Source organism: Octodon degus, unplaced genomic scaffold (genome assembly GCF_000260255.1).
Source record: "Octodon degus isolate 3935 unplaced genomic scaffold, OctDeg1.0 scaffold00104, whole genome shotgun sequence".
In the NCBI taxonomy this organism is placed as follows: domain Eukaryota; kingdom Metazoa; phylum Chordata; class Mammalia; order Rodentia; family Octodontidae; genus Octodon; species Octodon degus.
This window is the reverse complement of record NW_004524680.1, coordinates 9,423,298-9,448,176: the sequence shown is the minus strand read 5'-3', so window position 1 is coordinate 9,448,176 and position 24,879 is coordinate 9,423,298. Positions and strand designations below refer to the sequence as shown.

Below are 24,879 nucleotides of genomic sequence, written 5' to 3'. Positions count from 1 at the left end.
CTCTATGCAACATGCACTAGAAATATAAAAATGTTGTTTTAGGAAATAAGATAATTCATGCTTTAAAAACTGACATTTCATATACTGATGGAATCCTTTGCCTTTTCTTCTTACTAAAATAATATATTACAGTGATACCTAATTCTGTATCAAGCTGATTCTAATTAACCACTGACCATTAATGATCAGAATGTCAAAATGGAGGATATAAAAGCAACAGGCTTGCTGAAAAAGTGACGATTGCCGTACTCATTTTTTGAATTTCTCAACTTCTCAAGCGTCTGTTGATGTTTTGGCTGTTTCATTTTGAAATATTTTCTAGTGATGACTATTTATACAAGATTATCTATATCTGAAAGCCCAATGGGATGATGAATCTTGAAAATGCTTACAAATCTGTATAGTAAACAGTTTTTCCAAATAAATCCAAATCTCACGGCCTACCTGTCACTGGATCTGATTAGTCCCCATATTGAATCTCAGTGTGTGTACGTAGACTCTTGAAAGTGTGGAATGAGCACCCTCGTAGCATTTCCTGGTACTTGTCAGCCACCCTAGACTAATATCACATTCAGCTCATGAGTGTCCTAGAATTATGAGGGGGTTAGGATACTTCAAGCACAAACAAATGTGCAGCGAGATACAGCCAGCCGGCCACCAACTGCAGTATTTGGCAGAGTGAGGGCGACAGCAGTGTGCTCATGGCGTGGATGTGCCCTTTTGTCTTGATGCCTGAGTTGCTGAAATAGGACTCAGGGCTCTTTACCGCAGGCACAAGCAGGGTCTTCAGAGCAATCTGACTTCCAATTATCAGTGATCCCTGATGCATTTCTTCTACTTTTCAGATAAAATAATTCTAAGTAAATGTCCAGTATTTTATTCCTGCACCCTCATGGAGATCTTTTGCAACCTGGGAAGGGCTCAGCCCACCTTGGAGACCAACTTTGAATAACAAAAAATTATTCAAGGTTTTGAGTCAGGCATGGTGACACATGTCTATAATCCCAGCACTAGTGAGGCTGAGGAAGAAGGACTGTGGTGAGTTCAAGGCCAGCCTGGACTTTGTGTCTAAATCTATCAATCAATCAGTCAATCAATCAATCAATCAATCTGCATGAAAAAGCCACACCTGCAGCCCCCTTCAGCACTTGGCTAGGGTAAGGCTGTGTAAGGCTTAAGATCTCACTGATCCCAAGTTACCTCTCTGGCAAAGGAAGACTGTGCTGCTTAATTCTGCCATTGATTATAAGGAGTCAGGAGGTAACGAATATGAAATTGTCTAATACAGGATGACACATGAACTAGCCAAACTATTTCCTGTTCTCATAAATATGGGATGTGAAGAAGGAAGCAGAGATGTACTACAGCACCCTGTTTCTGCCCTCAGAGACAGAAGCAGAGTCTGGGCTACCAAGACTCTCAACCCAGGGATCTTGTCACTATTTCCTGTAATGTCTGACCACAGGAGGTGTGAGTCATGGAAAAAGAGCTTTCAGAAAATGCATAAGCTTTGCATCATTAGCCCAGCCTTTGAGTCTCACCAGAAGCCCTTGTATGTCCACCTTTCAGAATCATTTCTCATCTCTAACATTGTCAGGTTTGATCCTACTCTCCCCGCCCCATGAAAGAAGAATCTTAAAATAATAATAATAATAATAATAATAATAATAACATAGCTTGTCCATTTGTAACTAGAGTCCAATCTGACAGTAATTATAAAAGTATGTATGCATTTATCATCTTCATCAAGATATGGTATCTATTTTCAAACCCAAATTTGTACCAGTCTTGCTTTATTTAGCAGAATGCATTAAAGACAACTTTATGCAAATTCCAAGACTGGCCGCAAAACTTAAATGAGTTAAACAGATATTTCTCTAAAGAAGATCTATAAATAAATGGCCAATAAGTTTATGAAAAAAATGTTTCACATCATTAGTCTACTACAAGTAAAACAATAGTGAGCTACGGTTATTATAAAGGGCAAGCCTAGATTGCTGGTGGTATTGTAAATTCATGCAAGCATTATGGAAAATAGTAGAAAGGTTCCTTCAGAAACTAGAAATAGAACAACCATAAGAGCCTGCAATCCCAATACTGGTATATATACTGTCAAAGGAAAGGAATTCAATACATCCAAGAGATTGCTTCGCTCCCATGTTTACGGCAGCCCTGTCCACAATGCCTGACATCTGGCCTCAGTTTATGAGTCTACTAACAGAGGGATAAACAAAGCGTTACACACTGTGACCCTTAGTCTTGGCTGTTAACTCCATAAACTTGAAAGATGCCTTGGTGGTTATCCAAGCCTACGTCTGAGTGTCTTTGGGTGGCTCACTGGATATGATCTTGGGACTACATCTGGTGCCCTGCCCCTTCTCTGGCTATTTTAATTTTTTTTAGGTATCAGGGATTGAACCTAGTGCTTCAAACCTGAGCCACACCCTCCACCGGTTTTATTTTTATTTTTATCTTTATTTTGAGACAGGGTCTCACCATGTTAGTAAATCCGTATGCTGGGCTTGAACTTGCAATCTTCCTGCCTCCAGCCTCTCAAACTGCTGGAGTCACGGAGATCTATCACCATGCCCGAGTCTAGGCTCTCCTCCTCCTCTCTACTTCACAGATGGCTGGAGGTGAACAGCCTTCCTCTGCCTCACCTACCACGATGCTTCTGCCTTAGCTTGAAAGCTCTGAAGCATGAAGCTAAGTGAAGCTTTTCTCCTTTGAGTTGTGCATGTCAGACTTTTTTTCCTAGCAACATCATAAAAGTGGTGCACGCACGCGAGCACATGCACACGTGCACGGGCACACACACACACACACACACACACACACAGTGGGATCTTATTTAGCCATGGAAAAGAAAGAAATTCGGTTACTTGCAGCAGCATGAATGAGACTTGAACACATTTCCTTAGGTGAAATAATCCAGGGACAGAAAGACATTATATATTCTGACTTACATGGAGAAATTAAACTATTGCCTCAAAAAAGTAGAAAATAGGATGGTGGCTTCAAGAGGCAGGGAAGGGTGGTAGGGAGGAGTGAGTGGGGACACAGCTCATGGGCACAGGTAGACAGCAGGAACAGCCGGTAATAATTTGGGGTGAGTGAGCAGCAACAACCAATCAAGTGTTTCAATATAGCAATAGAGGATTTCGATGCTCCCAACAAAAGCAACAGTACATTCTCTAGGTGATGCAATGCTCATTAACCTGACCTAGCCCTGAGCACTGCAGGCATACACTGAAATCCGCATTCCCCCCTTAAGTATACAGAAATGTTTATAATTTTATTTTTTTTTTTAGAATTATGAGGGCCGGCCAAATAGCTCAGTGGATTAAAGCACCTGCAAGCAGGCACAGGGGCTGGGGGTTCAATCCCTGGGCCTGCTGTGCCAGCCCTGCCCCTGGGGCACACTAAGCCAGGAATTGAGACTGGGAGAGGTAGCGCACACCCACAATCTCAGCTCTTGGGAGGCTGTAAACAGGTGGATCACAAAGAGGGATGGTGGGTGTTGGGGAGATAGCTCAGTAAAATAAGTGTTTGCCTGGCAAGTGCAAGGGCCTGAGTTCAATCCCTGGTTCCACCAAGAACAGAAAAAAAAAATCTATGAAGGATGGACCACAGAGGAAAAAATCTAGAGCAACCCACACTGGGGCCCAGACCTCTGAAGAAGCCCAGACCAGACCAGGCAGCCCTTGTCCAGTTCTCCATAACCATGTGAGACCATCTGATGTCTCATACACTCAGAATGACATGTATGCACTGAAAGTAGAGATCAGAAGCCACTGAGTTTTGGGGAGTTTTTGCTTCTTTTTGCTTGTTTGTATGGAGAATCAGACTTAGGACCTTGCCTTTGCCAGGGAGGCCTCTGAGCTCTATCTCCAGCCATGTCACCAACTTTTAAGGCAGGTTGCTCCACAGCAAAAGCAAACCTCCAGACACCTTGGCTTTGGCTAATCATTGACTGTAACAAGTAACAAATTCGGGTTCTGTAAGCTTTTGCTTCCTCATCAGGAACATGAGGAAAGTTGCAGCCACTGTGAATGTGTGTAATTCTACTCTGTGGTGGGTTGTTTGGCGTAATCATTTCACATCTTATTCTTTACAGCGATTCTGAGAGGTAAGTCCACAATGAAGGATCACTGATATCATGCATGCATTTCAGACCACATCCTCAGAATAATGAAAGCAGTAGGTTTTATTATATGTCTTTAAAGGGCATGCTTGTGAGTATAAGCATGCTCAGTTCTGAAGGATCTAGGCTAACATTTTACTGTATATGAATTGGGGAAACCGTCCCCAAAGTGCTGAGTGTATTAACACATGAGAGTTACCAGAGTTCCACAGACTGGCTTCAATTCCCACAGGTGTGCTTCCCGTGAGGTTTGCTGCACTTAAGGAAAAGGCTGTTTACAAGAGCAAAGGTAGAAGGTAATGCAGGAGAGAGAGCGTTTTTGATTACTCGTCAATATACACCTTTTTTTCAGATGCACTAAAGGTTGAATCTTCCACTTGGCACAAAGAACAATAAAAAGCCTTTCTTCATTCATTCCCCAAAGTCTTATCTCACCTCTGCCCTCTGCCATAATAAAATAAACACACACACACACACACACACACACACACACACACACACACAAATTGTAAAGCGTACTCACCCTCGCTGAAAGAGATCCACATTATAAAATTTATGCAGCTCTACCGCAAACTCAACTGTTCCTTGTACTTCACACATGATCCTTTTGGTTCATTACCTGAGAAAAAGAGAAATGAACAGCTGAGACAGTGTCACTTGAGCAGGGATGGGATCCTGGTTTCAGCAACAGGAACCAAACAGTGCATGGACAGGCAAGGACATCAGGCCAATGGGCCCAAGTGGAGCAGCATGTGTCTACTTAATGCCACCGTTCAGGGGTCCCTCTTAAGAGAAAAGACACAGAGAAATGAGTGACATAGTTACTATCATGCATCTCATACCAGGCCAGGCCAGAACTCAGGTGCAAGCATTCTAACTCTAAGGACCAGCTGGTCCACTGCCCTGTTCTCATTCCTATACACATCACACCATCCCAGCTCCGAGTGCACCTTTAATAAGCCAAGTGACTCTACCTTCCTGATTTCTATCTGGGTGACCTTGAGCAAGTCATTTACCTCCTCTCTGTCCCAGCATTCTATCAGCAACACGAGGATCGGTAGTAATATACAACTCCAATAAGTGGTGGGAAGAGTAAATGGTAGCAACTACTGCAAAGGATTCTATTATTAATCTTGTTCATGTAAGTGACTGGCTTTTCAAGGAAAAGTATAAGTGCTATCAACCCTGAGAAGCCAAGCAAGAGCATCAGCCAGGCAGATACTGAATTCAGATCAATGGACACTAAGTTTCCAAGCTGGGAGACTTGAAAGCCAATACAAGAAGGTTAATTGAAATGATGGAAAATAAATAAAATTAAAATAATCCAAGGGGCCAGGGAGATAGCTCAGTAGAATAAGCACTTGCCTGGCAAGCACAGGGTCCTGAGTTCAATCCCTGGTAACACAAAAAAACAAAATAATAATAATAATAATAGTAATAATCCAAGTGTAGGATGAGAAACAAACCAAGGAGGACACTCAGAGAGACTAATTTTGACTACGCAAAATCATCTAGATGCCAGGGATACACTGGGGCACACACCTGAATTCCCAGCATTCCTAGAGAATGAAACAGAAGGATCACAAATTTAAGCCAGACTGAACAGCTTAGAGACATCCTGTCAAGTAACTACTGGCTGAGAATATAGCCAAGTGTGAAAGCCCTGGGTTCAATCTGCAGGACCAAATGGAAAAAAGCTGAATTTACTACTGGCCACAACTATAGCCACTTTGCTAAACAGTATTTTCTATGTGTTGCCTTTTTTCTCCTCCGTCTGTTTCATTTTGTAATAATTTTCTGATGAAGATTTTTGCCTTATTATGCACATAAGAAAACAAGAGTCAGAGAGGTTCTGAGTTACAGCCAATTTCCAGTTTCAGAATGTTCTCATGTAGTATTTTTTGTAAGTCTTTTCACTTTCCTAGGCCTTGGTTGACCACCACGTGTAATGGAGACAATTGGGCTCCCTGGCAGGACAGCAGCCACTGGCCTGCAATATGTCTGGCAGCCAGCTATTCCCATGGGCTTTGGAATAAAAAGAGATTTAGAGAAGAGGAGGGGAGAAAGGAGGAGAGTAAGGAGGAGAACACTTGGATTTTCCCAATTGGCAAGCAAGCAGTGGTTGACACCTCGGTGGCCTTCCAAAGCCCCTCTTCTCACCCACACCTCAAGGATCTAATGTGATTCACATCTCAGTTTCATTCAGCAGGGTCCTGGAACACCAGCACCCATGAGTAAGAGCACACAGGACTGACTAAACCTTAACTTCATCCCAGCGCTTGCAAGAATTCCACCTGAGGAAACGTTTCCAAGGACACAAAAGGCTGCTTATTAAATTAAAATGCAGCAGATTCTGGGAATCAGGCTCTATAGAATTTATACCTACAGAATTTCAACCTGACAAACCTTCAGGTTCCTCGATTCCAGAATGTGCAGGAATCCTACAAGAAAGCCACAGTCATGTGGAACACAGCAGAGCCAGCCAAGGGTGGAGCCAGCACTTGATTCCAGTCCTAGGGCATTTCCAATACGAGCTGGTGAGGTGGCAGCAGACACATGCTGCTCTCTGCTTCCTGGCCTTGTCACACTAAAAACATCTGCAACCTTCCCTTCCCTGCATAACTCTTCACCCCAATTGCTCTCAATCATGGAAACTACAGAGTTGGCAAAGGCATCTGCCTCCTTGCTCCAGACTGTCAGCTTGTAGTTACTGCAGCCTCTCTGCTGTGCTCTGATCCTAGAGAGATGAGCATATAGAGAAAAGGACAAAAAGCACAAAAAAGGACCCTACATACCGGGAACACTAGACTGCCATGTGCCAAGCACTGTCAGGAGATGTCCATGAATTATTCCATACCACCCTGAAAAATGCACTGAGACAGGTAGCACTGCTGCCAGCTCATGGAGGAGGAGGAAACCCGTCAGAGCACTAGGGAGGCACGATAGCCCAAAGACCCTGTTTTCCCAGCCCTAGCACTAATGACTACAATGACTAAGGTATGATTTTTACAAGGAATAAGTATTCGTAAGAAAAATATTTAACATACACAGAAAACCATGCAGAGCATTATTGTCTCCTCAAAAATACAGCTTTATCATCTTGTCCAGGACTACTAAGAAGATAGACTCCAGCACTTGGGGGCAGTTTCTTGGTAGCTTCACAGGCAGGGGTAGCTAAAAGCTGACAGTCTGGAGAAAGGAGGCAGATGCCTTTGCCGACTCTGCCTCTTCTTTCTTAATAGCACGCCATTCTTTATAAGCAAACACCTCTCTCACCCATCTCTCAAATTATTTCTCCCGGAAACCTGACATGGCAAAAGCAACTTGTGTTCCACAATCCAAAGCCATTTATTTTGGTTTCAACCCACTGTCTTGCTCTTTCTACCCGAGGATCAGAAAGAGGGTATTTATAAATTGGTTTTCAGGGGAACCTGCGGACCAGCAGCATCAGTATCTCTTTGTTATGAAATAAAAAATCTTGAAATGCACCTCCAATCTCATAAACCAGAACTTTCAGAAGGGGTGAAACCCGCGGTCTGATTCCAACTCATGCAGGACTAGGAAACCAGTCAGAGCAACAGGGAGACAGAGTACCCTGGAAAAGTCTTCTAGGGACTTTTCATGCAATCACTGGTTGGAGAACCACCGGATTAGACACTCAGATTTTAATATTTTTTATTTATTTTTTATTTTTTAATTTTATTGATAAACAGATAGCAATGAGATAGTTTCAAATCAAATCGGAAGTACAGATTCAACAAATAACACACTGCATATATTCTTCTTAGTGGTTAATTGCTGTACAAGATGCAGACTTGAGATCCTATTTACAAACACCATTAGAACAAATCATTCATTAGACACTCAGATTTTTAGAGTTGGCTAGACCTAAATTAACCTGGTTTCTTCTGAGCTGCATGACTTTAATTCATGGCTTCTATTTGTTCCTCAGCTTCCTCATCACTAACGAGGACATCAAGGGCATCTATCCACAGGCTGGCTTCCGGGTCAGTACTGATAAAGCACATCAGGTGCTTAATATTTTGGGCCCGCTACGGAACATGCAGAGGGCACACAGACACCCCTGACAGGTGGTATAGACTGAGGGCACATATACACACATCACACTTGTATACCAAACACACAGACACATACACTATGCAGCGATCAGATACACAGGCCATACACTCGACACACAGTAGTTCTTGCACACAGAAGATGTCCAAGACACACACACAGCACACCTGTAACACCCATGCTCCCCACACGTACACCCTGTACTCACATTTGTAAACACAACCCCACACTCACAGCCAAAACCAACAGGTCAAACCACAGCACACACAGACACCACATGTACACATGACGGGCATCTTCTGGGCATGACTGCCACTACAGAGCAGCCTGTGCCAGCCATTCAGGGATGATTGGTATGATTCTGGCATGCTCAGCTTCAAACCTGCATCTCCTGAAGGTAGCATGCCCAGGCACTGCGCCTATGTGCTGGGAACCAGACCCTGCCTTCAAAATGCTCAGATTCTCAGCAAGGGGCATAACAGCCCTCCAGGGTGACACTAAGGGCTCAGGAAGAGGGTCTCAGCATGCCTGCCAGGCCAACAGTGCCCATCTCAGTCCAAAAGTGAGTGTGCCTGCCCTCTGCAGGTTTTCATGCCCTCAGCTCACTGGTAATTAGCGTGCCTGGCTTGTAGCCTTCCCTTCACATTGCAAGCAGCCCTCGCTTCAGGTCTGGTCTTCACTCAGTCAGCAGCATGCGAGCCTGCTTGTGAGAGGGCAGCTTGCCAGGTATATCACATTTCAGTAAAGCACACTGGAAAGCAGGGACAGGAAGAGGGGAAGGCCAGTGGTGCAGCACAAGGCCCAAAGGGCTTTCCTAGTGGACAGTGGAAAAGCCAAGCTATCTCCAGAGCAAGGAAATAAAGCTCTAGAACCAGACCTTGGATTCCCCAGCGACCCTGGAGGATCTTGGGCTCCTTGTCACCTCTGCACGCCCCTTCCTTATCCATAAAGTGGGAAGTAACAATCCCATCTTCACAAGGTATTGTGAGGATTTAAAACAGTAATACAGGTAAAGTACTCAGAACAGCCTGACTCATTATGCTCCTCAGTAAATGTGGACTATTTTTGCTTAGTTTCAGAAAGCAGAAGCAGGAGACAAGGTAGAAAAAGACATATTGAAATTACACCCCTGTTTGGTTTCCATCCAACCAAATTTTGAATGGTAGTTTTTTTTCCAAAACACAATCTGCACAAGTGCCCTCTCAGCCCTTCCCTAATCTGGAAGCTTTCTAGACACCTCAGCTGTCCATCAACAGATGACTCTATCTCGTGAAGCAATGAGCTTTCCCATCACGGAGGTGTTCAGACAGAGGCTGTGGTCCCACCTATCTGGGGTGCCTGTCCCCACCTGCATTACAAATGACATACTTTTTCTTGTCCATAGGACTCTAGGGTCCCCCTATCTCCAGGCAGAATGTGTTACTCTAATCTACAGAGATTAATTGTAAGAGGCAAAGGAGGATCTGAGGCCCGGGAGGTGGACCTCACTGCTGGGGTGATTTGTGCTTCTGCAGCACCTCTCTCCTTCCCTAGCACCTCTCGCGGACTAGGCTTCTGCATCAGTACTTCTAAAGAAAACTACTTCACCAGAGAATGCATGAAGTGAGAACTGATGAAAGAGTTCATGGGCAAGTGTTCATGTTTTCTTGTAGGTAGGGTCCCAATGAAGTAATAAAGAGAAGCTGTTTTGGAAAAATAAGCATGTTACTTGTTTATCCTTAAGGAAGAAGCTGAGAAGGCTGCAGGCCCCTAGAAAAAGAGGGTCCTCGTCTGGGGATTTCTCAGTAACACTTGCCTGATATAATACGTGACTACCAGCAGAAGTTCAAAAATGCAAGTTCCATTAAGTACTCAAAGCTAACATCCTAGAGCTAGGAATGTAGCTCGGAGTTAGAGCACTTGCCATCCATGTTTGAGGCTCTGGGTTCAATACCCAGTACTATAAAATAAATGACATCAGAAAAGACAGCTTGTATTCTGTGTGAGTGTAGGAAGAGGGCAACACTGAAGACTGAGAAACAGTAACACAAAACAGAACCATGGGACATATGGGACATATGGGACAATGGCATGCTTTATGACAGGGAGAAGCAAGTTCCTAGTCATTAAAGTTACCTCAAAAGATACTGGCCATAGAAGGTTAGGGTCAAAATGTTGGCTTTCCTTGTAGCCCTCCTTTTTCTCTAATTTTGGTCAGCAAACTTAGTACCTCAGTAGTGTCCCAAATTTTCTGATCAAGGAGATTATGGGGCCAAAGAGGAAAGTGATCGATGACGTAGAATGTGCCTAAGGAGAGTCACATGGGGAGAAGACATTCTCTCAGGCTTTCACAGAGAGCACATTGGCCAAGCAATGGCCGTGACTCATCCACATGGCTGCACTGACAAAGGTTCTACAATCTGAGGTACAGGATCTCAGGATAAATGCTGAGGGCATTTCACTGACCTTCTCAGACCAAAAAGTTACAACTCTTGTTGCACAGGTCCTGCTTTACCTTGGTCTTAACCATCCAGTAGAAAAGTATGAAGACAAAATATAGGAAGTAAAGCCATGCTGTTAAGTTGAGCTGTGGGGGACTCAGGTCAATAATTTCTGACATTACCAGTTAAACAGAAGACCCAATGCTATTATGGGCTACTGGACTCTTTTAGAATATTTTGCTGAGTTTACACACCTATAATATTCAATAACAGAACTTAGAACAAATGGGGTATACCAATGAATGTCCATTTTCTATCTGTGTATTCAAAGTGGTTGGGATAGATATATAGTTGCATTCTCTTAATGCATAGAATGATTTGTTCTAATGGTGTTTGTAAATAGGATCATAAGTCTGCATCTTGTACAGCAATTAACCACTAAGAAGAATATATGCAGTGTATTATTTGTTGAAACTGTACTTCTGATTTGATTTGAAACTGTCTCATTGCTATCTGTTTATCAATAAAATTTTGGGAAAAAAAAAAAAAGATACTGGCCAGGTCGATGATTTCTAGGCTAGCCCAGGCAACGGATAGTGCCAGGCTTTGGGGATGTGTCTGATGAGTGCCCCACAGACCATGCCCATAATGGCCTGGAAGGCATCTGGTCTCTCCAGACACAGCACACCAGAGACCACACTCAGACAGCACGTGCTTGCTCGGCAACTGATCCAAGGGCCTCCCACAGGAGAACCAGCAGGGAGTGATCCCAGTGTTCGGGAGCTGCAAACAGGAGGATCACTGTGAGTCCAATCTATGTAGTGAGACCCTATAGACCCTGTCCCAAATACATTAAAAAAGAAAGAGAGAGAGAGAGAGAGAGAGAGAGAGAGAGAGAGAGAGAGAGAGAACGAACCACCAGGGAAACTCAAACCAAACAAACAGGACTCCCAGGGCCCTGAGGCAGATCTTCTCAGGTCCAAATGATATGGAACACTCACGCACAAATTTGCACCTAGCATAGCTGCCCCTAATGCCACCCTAGTATGAAAACTGTCCACAGAAAGAATAGCGGAGCTGACAGTAAGATGTATGCGTTTATTTCCCATTCCTGTAACCAAAGACAAGAGCAAGTGTCTGGGAAAGAATCGCCATGTGCTTCCCTTTCAGGAACCCAGTTCCTTTCCTCTTAGGGTTAAATTGCTTAAGTCTGTAAGCTATAGTGTGTAAGGAACCCCATCTGAATGTTACTTGGAATAGGGCCTTTGTGACTGAGCACGTGAGTGCGTGTGTGCATGCGGGCGTGTGCGTGCGTGTGTATGTGTGGTGTGTGTGTGAAGTTTTAACCTGCCAACATTCAGATATCTGTTAGTATTTGTTTCTACTATTTAATTCAACTCACAGACACGAGCCTTAAACTCCTCCTCTGTAAAACCAAGGTACTGAATCTATCCAGGAGTAACGTAGGAGGTGGACAACCCATTATGACCACAGCATAAAGTTCAAGTCACAAGCAGTAACTGTTAGTACATGTAACTAATGGTGTGGCTATTTCATTTGAACTTGCCTTTAACTTTCATTATCAGCTTTCATTGGGGTTTTGCTCTCTTGGTCTACGTTTTATCCCCTTATTACGCAGAATGGTCTAAACAAAAGCATTTAAAATTGGATAACATAGTGTTCCAAAACTGTTCTCTCTTCCACTAATGGGGACATCTCTTCCTCACACTAGTGACATCTAGAGGGACCCCAAGGCTGCACAAGATTGTGACCACCTATCTAGACATTAGATGAGTGTTGGCCTTCAGTTCTTCCTCTCTATCACCCCAAAGATAATTAGTTGGTAATTCTCATCATGTTTTCCTGCTCAAATCAAACCCCTTCTCGGGCCAGCCAAATAGCTCAGCGGATTAAAGCATCTGCTTAGGCAGAGCACAGCAGCTAGGGTTCAATTCTCCAGCCTGCCGTGCCGGCTCCGCCCCCAGGATGCACTGAGATGGCAATTGAGACTGGGCACGGGAGTGCACTCCTGTAATCCCAGCACTTGGGAGGCTATAAACAGGCGGATCGCTATGAGTCCAATCTAGTAGTGACAGCCTGAACACCGTACAGACCATTCCTTAAAATACAAAAACTAAATAAATAAATAAATAAATAAATAAAACCCCTTCTCTCTACCTCTGAAGCTACCGTTTTAGTGAAGCTACCATCCTCTCTCCTGGGTTACCTCACTCCTCAATGCTCACTGCTTTGCATGGCCTGCGCCACCTTGGCATAGGCTCCACCCTCTCACTCCATGGCCTTCTAGGTCACAGAAAAGCTCCTGCTCTGCTCTTTCCAGACCTTCTCACTGATTCCTCTTTGCCCTCTACATGACTCAAAGAGAGCTTGGCTGCTCCATTCTTGTTTTGCAGGAACAGTGCTTTCCCAGGTCTCAGGTCCCAGGTCCCATGCTCCACTGAGCACTGGCCCTTTCGTGTCATGAGAGTCAAAAGAAATAGGCCTCCCTCTTAATTTTTAGAGGTTTTAGGTCCCTGGAGACCTGGACCCTATGTCAACTGACATTGAATTAATCATATATACATTTTTAAAAACATAGGTAAATTGTTTAATGAGTTATTTATATTGCCCAAAATATTCTAGAGTGTTCTCCATTGCCTCAGAGGAAAGCTGACAAATTAAAGTTATTCTGGAAAATACCATGATTCCCCAGTACCTTATAAGGAAAAAAATTATAAACATGTTTCCTTATACATTTCTTTAAAACTTTAATGTTCAAAGAATATGGACTTGATAGTATAAATGAATACAAAAAAGTTCTTCTGGGCTTCACGCACATCAGCACTTACTTTATGAAAAGGACAAAAGGTTGTGCTCAGAGACAGTGAATACCAGAAATATTATATGGCAGGGAGAGCGGCATGAATGGGCTCCTGGGCTCCCAGAGAGGCAGGGCATGTGCAGGCGGATCCCCACCAAAAACATGGGGCCTCCTGCGAACTCACCTGTCGCCCTGGGCTCTGAGAGCAGCAACTCTGCACTCAGCTCGTGTCCTTTCCCCCACACTTCCTCAGGAGGCCATTCTGATGAGCCAATTGCTCCATTTTGGTGCTGGACATGAACATCTGCTCAATATTCAGGCAATTCCTAATTATATGATTAGACTAGCATGTTTCATTAAGGACCTCCCCTAAGAGGTCCTCCTTCTTACTAGGAGAGTATTTCATTCATATCCAGTGACTCCAGCCCTGGGTCTCACCTCTGTGTCTGGTCTCACCAGCACAAAGTCACCCAGCATTTCCAAGCTTCTATGCTCCCCTCCAGAACCCAGCCAACACCATCCATCCAGGGAAGCTGCGGAGAGCCAACCCTCATGGGCGTGACCTACCAATCCTGGACAGCATCCTGGGAGGTACAAGTCTCTGTTCCCCAAGTGCTTAGAACTGTTCAGAGATGCTGACACAGATGACTGAGCCAAAGTCCTGGGACTACCAAAAGTAAAACGCAGAACGGCAACAAGACAGCTAGTCACAACTGTGGTCCACAGATAAGCACCAAGGCCTACAGACACAGAAGGAAGTCAGCAGTGCCTCGTGGTGGGGGCTGTGACCCACCACGTCAGTTCACTATGCACCAACGTAATCTCTCTGATTTGGTTTCCCCAACCTCAAGTTGCTTTGAGGCTTTGTATGTAATGCCTAGATAACATTATTAAAGTAAAAGACACATTGTCATTAATGTACTTCAAAGTTCCCCCACAGAATGAACACATTCATCCTATTTTTGCCCTTTTCTGAAGTAATTCTGGAATCCTCTTCTGTGTCTTTACAAGGTGTGATAAAAATATGGTAAACATTTCAGATTTTATTTAGGGACAGAAACTGCTTAAAGGAAAGAAACAACTAGGATGAAGGAAAGAAAGAAAAACAGAAGGAAAGAAGAGATAGATAGATAGATAGATAGATAGATAGATAGATAGATAGATAGATAGATAGATAGAGATACAGATAGATATAGATAGATACAGATAGATAGATATGTATACAGGATAGCTTGGATACTTGTACTACTCATTTCTAATGGTCTATTCAAAGAAACAATTAATGTATAATTTTTTTCTTTTTAAAATTTTTTTGACCTATTTTGCATGCTTGTATCTGGTAGTCTGCACACATAATTTGAAGACAACAATATGCAATAGAGCAACCTTTTTTTTTTTTTTTTTTTTTTTTTTTTTTTTTTTGGTGGAACCAGGGATTAAACTCAGGCCCTTGTGCTTACCAGGCAAGCACTTATTCTCCTGAGCCATCTCCCCAGTCCCCTAATAGCCATTGTTGAATATCATATTGTTTAGTGAAATTCTATATTGTTTCTAATGCTTTTAAATTATTTTTCATTCTTTAAAAAATTTAAAAAAATTAAACAAAAACTAGAAAAATATAGATCCCAAAGCAGGAATCCCCTCTTTTAGCTTCTGGGCCAGATAGCATCCTCTGTCACTTTCCCAGAGATTGGAATCTGTGCTTTTCCAGCAAGGTGCAACCTTTGACTTGAGTCTTTTCTATCACCGTACTATAATCCATCCAAACCCAGGGAGAGCAAGGTGCTGTTGTTACCTCCCTGCAGTGGGTTTCTGAAGAAAGAAGGATGAAACCTCATCCCCTATGGGAACCACAGAAGAGAGGAATGAAATGTAGGTGAACGTTGCTGTCAAGGTCCATCTGGGAGAAAGGAAGCCTGATAAAATAATTCCTACAACATGTCCTCATCTGTCTTATTTGGTCACCAGGGTTGGCCCTTCCCCAAGTCAAAATGATCACAAAAGATAAATGTTTCAAATCAATTCAGGATATTGATGCAGCCCTGGGCACAACTGAAGACATTCAGGAAAGAGGACTTCCAGGCCTGATGCAGAAAGTAGCAAGATATGTTCACAGTGAGGGGAATGCTTGGGGTGAATTAAAGGCAATTCATGTCTTCCTGTCCAACTTAGTGGATACAAAAAGCACAGTCTTCACCTCTTGGAGAGACAGCACAGAATTATGGAAACACCAATGGCTTAGAAAGTGTCAAAACTGTTTGTCATCTACAACAAGCAATTCACAGGTCACCCTGATGAAATTTTAACCTGCCTAGCTTCCACATTTGTAATCTTGTAATAGTTATATCTACTTGGCGATTGTTCATCTGATGCTAATCTTAGAATAAAAGCAACAACTCATGAGATAAACAATAAAAATTAAGCATGACAGAAATAGTTTTATCTCCTAATGCTTGGATAATGGGTTAAACTGGAAGCAATGGGTGGAATGGAGGTTCTACAGAGACATGGCCAGAATGGAGACACCAAGGACAAAAGCATGCACCTGCCGAGGACACACGGGTGCGCAGGGCACAGACAAGGCAGCTGGGTCCACACTTGTGCTTCTCTCTTCTTTGGTTCCTGTGGGGGAAGAGGTTTCATCCTTCTTTCTTCAGAAACCCACTGCAGGGAGGTCACAACAGCACCTTGCTCTCCCTGAGTTTGGATGGATTACAGTACAGTGATAGAAAAGACTCAAGTCAGAGGTTGCGGCTTGCTGGAAAAGCACAGATTCCAATCTCTGGGAAAGTGACAGCAGATGTTATCTGGCCCAGAAGCTAAAAGAGGGGATTCCTGCTTTAGGATCTAGATCTAGCCTGCGGTAAGCATCTTCTATTTTTTCCTGACAGCTTTAGAGTCTATGAATATCACACCATCTAATTTTAAGGCTTCGCATTCATTAATAGCTTTAAATGTTTCCAGGGCATTTCCTTGGCAGAACAGCAGCACACCCAACTCAAGCCATGAAGCTGTCAGCTGGGTCAGCATCACCTCACCGACACCTATTTAACCCTTTGAAGTCATCAGCACCACAGAGATCCGAACACCTTATGCATCAGAAAATGGTGGCCACAAGACTCTCTGTGGCCGCTTTGCTCATACTTCCTGTTACAATGGCAATCGTGTGCAGCCAAGAGAGGAAAGGGGCCTCAGGACCACAAGGGCTCAGGTGTCTCAGAACGTCTGTCTCCTAATTTCCAGCCCAGCCACCTTTGCCCTTCAGTGCTCCACCGTCTCTGAACATTGCTCCATCTTTATTGAGCTATCATCTCCTCCAAAAGGTTCCTCTTTCATCTTTGTAGTTGCTGAGCTTCCTGAGCATCAGTGCTCAATCCAGCTTCTCCAGGAATCCCTACCTGAAAGGTTATGCTGCTGCCTTCCCTCCCCACCTGATCGCATGCGCACAAAAGTCGCGAGCATGCTGTGTGTTATAAACACAACTCTCTTTCAGGTTAGACCACGCGCTCCTCCAAGGACAGAACTACCAATATATACAGTAAGAAACTCAATACAAAGTAGCTATGAACTAAGATTGAGGGGATTACCAAGGAATGGAAAAGCAAAGGAATGCAGGAGAAAATGTGTCTATGAGTGAATAAACAAGTTGATTCATTTTCTTTCAAATTCAGTACAGTTTCCTTGGATATTTGGAAGCAGCCCATACTTAAGACTCGGAAAGCAAAATAATTATTCCTCTGAGCTCCCTTCATCCTCTGGATCCCTCAGAATGCGAAGAAAGATGTGTGCAATCCATCGCGTCCGTGAGGATCCACAGAGGAGCTGCCCTGGGGGAGGAGCGAGCGTCCGCTGCGGTAACAGGTGCAGAGGAGCGCTCTATTTATCCTCTCCACTGCCACAGCGTAAACAGGAAAGGTGGTGAATGCAAGATGCAAGCTTTGAGTCAGGGATGGCATTTCAGTTTCGCTAGCTGTTTGTGCCCAGGGTTGGGTGGTTTGGGACCCAGGTTTGTTTAGCATCTGTCGCTAGCCTCACAGCGCAGCTGTGACTCAGCACGCATCGCTGCATTCCCGCCCTGGCCACCCACAAGATCTGCGAACCTCTATTCCTGCCCCGCTTTCAGTCGAAAGGAGAGCAAACTAGGAACAAGATTCAGAGGCCCGAAAGTCTGATGCTTACAACGTTTTCTAAAGGAAAACTGAGGCCGTTCAGGCTGTTAGAGAGGTAGCTTGGTGTAGAGGGAGCCGAGTTTGGTACCAAAATGCCATGGATTGAGATCCCATCCTTCGTTAGTTGTGCATGTCACAGAGGTGCTTTTGTTTCTCATCCAATGATGAGGTTACAGTCTCATCTATGAATGAGGTTGTGACCCCCTTAATGCAATGTAAGAAAACACAGTTTATAGGAAAAGCACATGTTTGCATATCTGAAAGAGAAAAAGCACTCAAAGTACTTACTCTAATATTTGAATCATACTGGTGATTACAGTATATGCACTTTGGAGTAGTAATTTAGAGAAACGACAACCTTTTCATGGTCTTTTAACCAGCTTTTCATTCAGGGTTAGAAACAGGCCCTCTTGAAAGGAATGGAGAGGTTTTGTTTCTCAGTGAATATTTCTCCCCTAACCTGCCCGCCTAGTAGAGTCTGCTGACAAGATGCTAACCCCCGATGATGGGCTCTCGCCCATCCTTTAGAAAACACAGGTAGAGAGGATGGAGACAGGGTGGACATGGGTGTAGGTTCAGCCTGAGTGTGCCCACAGTGAGAGGGACCAGACGAAATCCCCAGCTGGGCAAGGCTTACCCTTGAGAACCATAACGAAGGGTGTCTTCATTAATTCTAGCTGCAGAATTGTCTCTATGTCTTTTTCTGCACTGTCGCTACTCATGGAGATGCCAGAGACCCAGTGACTTCCTTTAGCTCCAGAATGGACAATTCCACAGGCAGAGAGGCAGGAGGTCTGAGACCAAGAGATACCCACTGTGCACACTTTGTCTTAAACTGTCTGCTTAGGGCCTTAAAACCAGCTTTGAAGCTACTTTGGTTCAAATGTAAGCTCCCATACACATTTCTGTACTTAATACTGTGGAACCTCAGTTTCCTTTCTCTGTGGATACACAAGTCCAGCAGAAAAAAAGATAAAAATTCAGGAGACACAAGTTGACTATGGCACAGGGAAGCACTGTGTTAGCTGGCTTGTAGGTCAGTGGGATTGTGAGCTTTCTATCTGTGTTTCTACTTCCTTAGTTGATTATTTATTTGCACAAATATGAGAATATGGTTAAAGAGAAAAGCTAAGGTACAAAGGCAAGTGTAAAGTGATATGGATACATCAATGTTTAGTCAACTTAATCTCCAACACTTAGGGCTGGGGAGATAGTGCAGCAGTCTAAGCGCCTGCCTGGCAAGTGCATGGACCCAGGTTCGATCCCAGTACTTCATGCTGTGCCAGCCACATGCTGAGACAGCCACCTAAACCGGGTGGGGTGGTACACACATGTAATCCCAGAACTGGGGCAGCTGGGACAGATGGATTGTTATGAGGCTGAACTGTGTAGCAAGATCCTGTACCAAATAAATAAACATGAAAAAAATTAAAAGTCTTCAGCACTTAACAAGGAGGTTACTGTAGATGATCTGTTCTTTCCTTCTTCCTCCCTCCCTTCCTTCCTTCCCTTATTTCCCTTCCTTCCTTTCTGTTCCCTTCCCTTCTTCCTTCCTTCCTTCCTTCCTTCCTTCCTTCCTTCCTTCTTTTCTTTTATCTGTGTGTGTGTGTGTGTGTGTGTGTGTGTGTGTGTGTGTGTGTGTGTGAAAGGTGACTGACATTCAGGAAGACAATTTCAATGACCCAGTAATCTTAGCATGATATTTTTTGAAATTCTGACAGATTTCTTGCAAGCTACCACATACAATCATTTGTTTCTTCTTTCTCTCAAAGGTCCACAGTTGTTGTGCATCCACTGCTTCAATTCCTCTGGGTCACTTTCACCCCACTGCTACCTTCTTCTCCCCTCTGGAAGGACAAGGCTTCAGCTGATTGTCTAGCTCTCTCTTTTTCCTCTTCCTCTTCCCTTTCCTCCCCTCTCCCTCCCACATCTTTTTCCCTTCTCCTTCCCTTTCTCCCCTTTCTCCTCTTCCCTCGCTCCCTCCTTATCTTTCCCACGGTACCCTCTCCACTGAGAAGCACAGGATATGGGAGTCTTCCTAAGTCTCTCCAATCCCTATGCTGTCAATGGTTTCCCATTCTATTGGTACCCAGTGCCATACCATCCTCCGGGCCATCAAGGCCCAACATGATCTGCCTTCTGGCTGTAAGTGGACACTACTCTCTCCTTCAGATGGTTCTACACCCTGCAGTCCATGCTGCTCTTCAAACCTGCTCTGCTCAGATGTGCCAGAGGTGCCGAGATGGATCTCTTCCTTGTTTCCAAGGACCATTATTCCTAGGCTACTCAGCTATGACCCTCAGCTTTGTTTCTTGTCTCAACATAAAGGCCGTTTCCTCGATGTACCTTCTATTAGCCTATATTTATGACAGCAGATACTCTCCTCCAACTTGCTTTCTAGGAAGTCAAATTGCATCACTATTTTGGGAATAGCATCCCATGAAACTATCTGCATGCTTGATTTTATATTTTATCTGTGAAAATGCCTCATCCAATAGCATAGTCCCTCCTTGACTCCTGGGCTACTGCAGTGGGCAGCACAGGGCTCAGGTCAAACACAGCACTCCATAAATATTTGCTCAATGGACTAAAAATGAACATGGAACTAAATCCTGAAGAAAATATAGAATTTAGGAGTTAAAGGTTGAGAAAAAACAATAATACCCAAGGCCAGAGGGAACATGGAGCAAAGAGGGCTTAATTTAGAAAAAGCATGGTTCTGAATACTTCAACATTTTATTTCATTTCATATTCAAAAGACAACCTTAAATCATCACAAAATATGTCTTTGATTTTGTGGAAGGAAACTGATGCTATAGGCATCATATAGAATATCAAATGAGGCATCCATAGATATCTGAGACCACCCAGCTAGTAAGTGACAGCAGGACATACTGAGCTATAGTTTCCTTCACTAGTGAGGCAAGGGTATGACAAAAGTCTGAGAAGGCAGAATTCTCCTGGGAGAAAAGGACCATGAAAAAACGGACAGCTCTGAAGATTTTGGTAGTTACCTTCAGGTGTAATATGGAATTAACTTGAAGTTGGAAACAGTACAATCTTAGATATTAAGCAGTATGAAGTGATAATAAACAACTTATTTGGCATGAATTTATGCCTTTCAATTTTGTCTTTTTTTTTTTTCCAGAACTGGGAATTGAATTCAGGACCTTGTACTTGCCAGGCAGGCGCTTATTCTACTGAGTTCTCTCCCTGGCCCTATGCCTTTCAATCTGTTTAAAAAAAAAAAGAAAGAAAGAAGAAAAGACAGAAAGAAAGAAAGAAAGAAAGAAAGAAAGAAAGAAAGAAAGGAAGAAGGAAGGAAGAAACTTCCTTTATAAATGCCCCCATGAATGCAGCAAAGACCACTTTTGGTCATGAGATGACTACTTCATTCAAATATTCAGAAAATTTCAACAATCACCAAAGGCACAGGATATGTCACCATTGGAATGAGGTATTAGAGAAGTATGAGTTAGAGAATTAGAGAAGCCAGAGCTTAAGGCAAGGAGCAAGACAACATGTAATTGTCATAGAATGCAATGAAAGGAATAAGAAGGCCACTCAGAGTGTCTGTCCCAGGACATCTCTGGTAGCCTAATGCCTCCTTCTATTTAAGAGATAGAAAGAGATGGAGATTACCTGGAGGCCCTATGCCCTGTAAAAGCTGAGCAGGTGCAAAACTTATCAGCCACTTACCCTGACATATTTAACGAGACTTAAAGTGTTATTTGACATTCAGAAATTAAGGGCACATGGTAAACAGTGCGCTAAATGACTGTAATTAGCAGAACAGCTGCATGGGCCAGCCGAGTACTACGGGGCTGTCAGAGAAAGGAAGGAGGAGGTGAAGGCAGCCTAGATTCACAGGTCCTGGCCCTGGAGAGCCACCTGCACTGGGACTCAGGGCTCACAGGATCAACACCTTCCGGCAGCCTCCGACAGCCTCTCCTCCTAGCACTTTGCAAGCCTCCAGAGGCTCAGCCTCTCCATATTTCTAGTGCTCTGTAGCTCAGAGAAGGGGAGACAATGCAGGCCCAGACATGCCTCCTACTCCTCCTAAAATCCTTTAACAGGTGGTCTCCCTGATTCTTCCCTTCTCCCTCAAGAAGCCAAGGGCCTGCTCGTATGAAGGTCGAGTCTCATAATTCCCTAGGTACAAAAATACCATGAGTTTCCTATCACCCTTGAAATAAAATTGGGGTCTTATAAGAAAATGTACAAATAGCCAGTAAGCACACGAATAGTCTCAATACCACCAATCTTTAGGGATATGCAAACTATAGCAACAGTGAGACACACGATTTTAAAATGGCCCGAAGAGCCAGATATAGTGGTATAAGCCTCTAACTCCAGCACTGCAGAGGCTGAGACAGGAGGATATCTGCAAGTTCAAACCATCCTGAACTTCAGAGTAAATAATAAAGTAACAGCTCACAAACTTTAAAAGGCTATGACTCAAAGAATAGATAAAATAAAAGTTGGAAGATCCATCTAATGGGATAATATTCAACCAGAAAAGGAATGAATGCTGATAATGACCCAGAGGTCCCTGCTGCATCAAGCTAAGGGAAAGGAGCCAGAGACAAAAGGCAAATGTTCTATTACTGCATTTATAAGAAATGCACAGACCAAAGGAAACACATAGAAAGAGAGGGAAAAATCAGTGGCTCTTGGGGCCAGAAGAGAAGGGATGCGTAGAATGACTGAAAATAGATGCCAGGTCTCCTTCTGAGGTGAGCAAAGTGCTCTGGGTCCAGGTAGTGGTGACAAGTGTGCAATTTTGTGGATATTATGAAGGCAACTTGATTATTCAGTGCAAATGAAGAAAGTGGTGATTATTTTCTGTGTTAATACCACCACCATTGTAACAACAATAAGAACAAAAATCTAAGGGCTTCTGCCCACCTTCCTTTGTAACTGCTCGGCACAAGTCAACATAAGAGTCACTTGGGACCCCAGCAGTCAGCTGCCAGGATCATCATGCTGTATTGTAATTATCCACACTTATTGCTACAATGTATATGCGCTAATTTATTTCTGCCTTTAATGCTTGTATACACCCACTGCAGTGAACCTTGTTTAACTTCACCAGCTAGAATTACAGATCTAGCAAATAAGAATAATAATGTGATCCTAAGAACACATTTGTACTAAAAACCAATGCAATATTTCTGTGTGAAATTCAGTTTAACTGTTCATGCTATATTTTACCCATCAGCTCTGTTGCCACTCTAGTCCACAAGCACTGAGTAAGTGCAGAACAAATATTTGTAAACACTGAATGGATAAATAATAGCCAGTCTGGGGTTGTTGTGCTCACTGATAAGGAATCAGTCATTCACTAAATTGTTTGTTTGTTTGTTTGTTTGTTTGTTTGTTTTGTGGAACTGGGGATTGATCTCAGGTCCTTGTGCTTTCCAGGGAAATGCTTATTCTACTGAGCCATCTCCTGAATATTTATATGTGGCACCGTAATAGTCGAGCAGGCAGACAGGGTAAAAGAGACTGCAGGAAAGTTGGGTAGGCAGCCGCTCTCAGTCGGGTCCTTTCTCCATCATCTGAGCACCGCTGCTGCCAACGGTGTCACGCAGAACCTCTGCCCTTTGGAATGGCAACTTGAGAGAAGGGACCAGGATTAGCTGCACAGTGCCATGATGCAGGAAGTGCAACTCAAGGAAGCAAACATTTCCAGGTACAAAGAGAAAGGTTTGCCCAGGGAAGAGCTTGCCAAGGATTTGCGCTCTCCATCTGAGTTCAGGAAAGAGAAGACCAGGAGAGGTGTTTCAGGGCAGCAGAGGGCCACTGTGAATCCCAAGAGCCACAGCATGCTGCCTGCCATCCCCTCTCCTCACCACACTCTCCAGGGAGTCATAAAATCCCTCTCCTCTCCTCAGGAAGCTCTTCGTCCATGGCCTCAGCTCTGCTGGATTAGTGAAACACTAGCTCGCCAGGTCACAGTTGTGCTTCCTCATGGCCACTGAGCGTGCTGCTGCCTGTGAGTGCCAGGCTCTCTTCCTACAGGAGGAGGACTTGGCCCTCCAAGGCTGTCAGGCCTGGCCTTCCCCGCAACTCTTCCATCACCAAATTTCCTCAGTCCCAGCGCTCTGCCCTACTGTCCGCCTTTCTTGTCTGCAGGCATCAGAAAGACCTTGAGGCCTCAGAAGGCTTGAGTCAAGTCACAGCACACAGCTCCCCAGCTGCGCCTGGACCTCCCAGCACCCAGCAGCCTCTCCACTCAGGCTTCCCTTGAGATGAACCCAGCGGCTTGCTGACGTCTGGCTGGAAGTTCCTTAATCCTCACACTAGCTCAGGCCTCAGTCCAGTTCCTCTTAGCTGTTCTGGATGAAGAGAAGTGACTCTACCCCTTGTATTTACTGGGCTCACCCTCCTGCTGAGGCCCATTCTAACAGTTTTATAGGATCACTTTAATTCTCCCAAGAACTCAGTATAGCAGGTATTATTATAATAATATAATAAATAGTTTAATTAGCTAGTAATAGGCTCTGGCCCTAACATAAATTATGCTAAATTATTATGGTGGTCACTAACATGGCTGAAGCCCTTAAACAAGAGCTCCTCCCCCTTTCAGAGACCACCTCCCCCTTCTTCCCCAACCCAGTCCTGGATACAATTTCCTCTCACTTTCCAGGTGCCACAAGGGAGACATCAATCAGCTCCTGAATAGAGAAAAGACCTGAAGTAAAGTTGGGTTATCAGCCACATGGATAAGGATTAAAAAAGGAATAGGTAGTAAAAGAAGACTTTGAACCAACAATGGACTTTCTCAGACAACAAGGAAAACAGCAACCCTTCCCTACTGAGTTCGGGAGTTTCAAGGAACTTAAAACACAGAATAACCACTTCTTCTTTAAAATGTCTTTTTCCTTTAAATTCTAGTTAAGTCATTAAGTTCTAATTGACCATTTTAAACCCATAGAGTTGGCGAGATAGCTCAGCAGATTAAGTCCATGCTTTGGCAAGCACAGGGACTAGGGTTCCATCCCTGGTCCTGCATGCTGCATCGGCCCTGCCCTCAAGACGCACCGAGCTGGCCACCAAGTCCAGGCATGGTAGCACATGCCTATAATCCCAGTGCTGGGGAGGCTGAAACCAGGAGGATTACTTAGAGTCCAAGCTGCATAGTGAGACCTTGTACCAAATACAAAATAAAGAAAAAAAATTAAGAACTGGAAAAGCCCCACAGAGTAGCTATAACTGGCACCCACGAAACAACCGAGCAGTTCC

The 24,879-nt window shown here is 43.9% G+C and overlaps 1 protein-coding gene across 1 annotated transcript in view; it reads right to left on the bottom strand.

Moving 5' to 3' along the window:
- Fam135b (family with sequence similarity 135 member B) overlaps window positions 1-24,879 on the bottom strand; it is a 266,786-nt gene that overhangs the window by 213,711 nt on the left and 28,196 nt on the right. Inside the window, exon 2 of the mRNA XM_023723955.1 lies at window positions 4,668-4,763. Within this exon, the coding sequence (XP_023579723.1) occupies window positions 4,668-4,744 (77 nt within the window). The 5' untranslated portion in view covers window positions 4,745-4,763. The remainder of the gene's footprint in view (window positions 1-4,667; window positions 4,764-24,879) is intronic.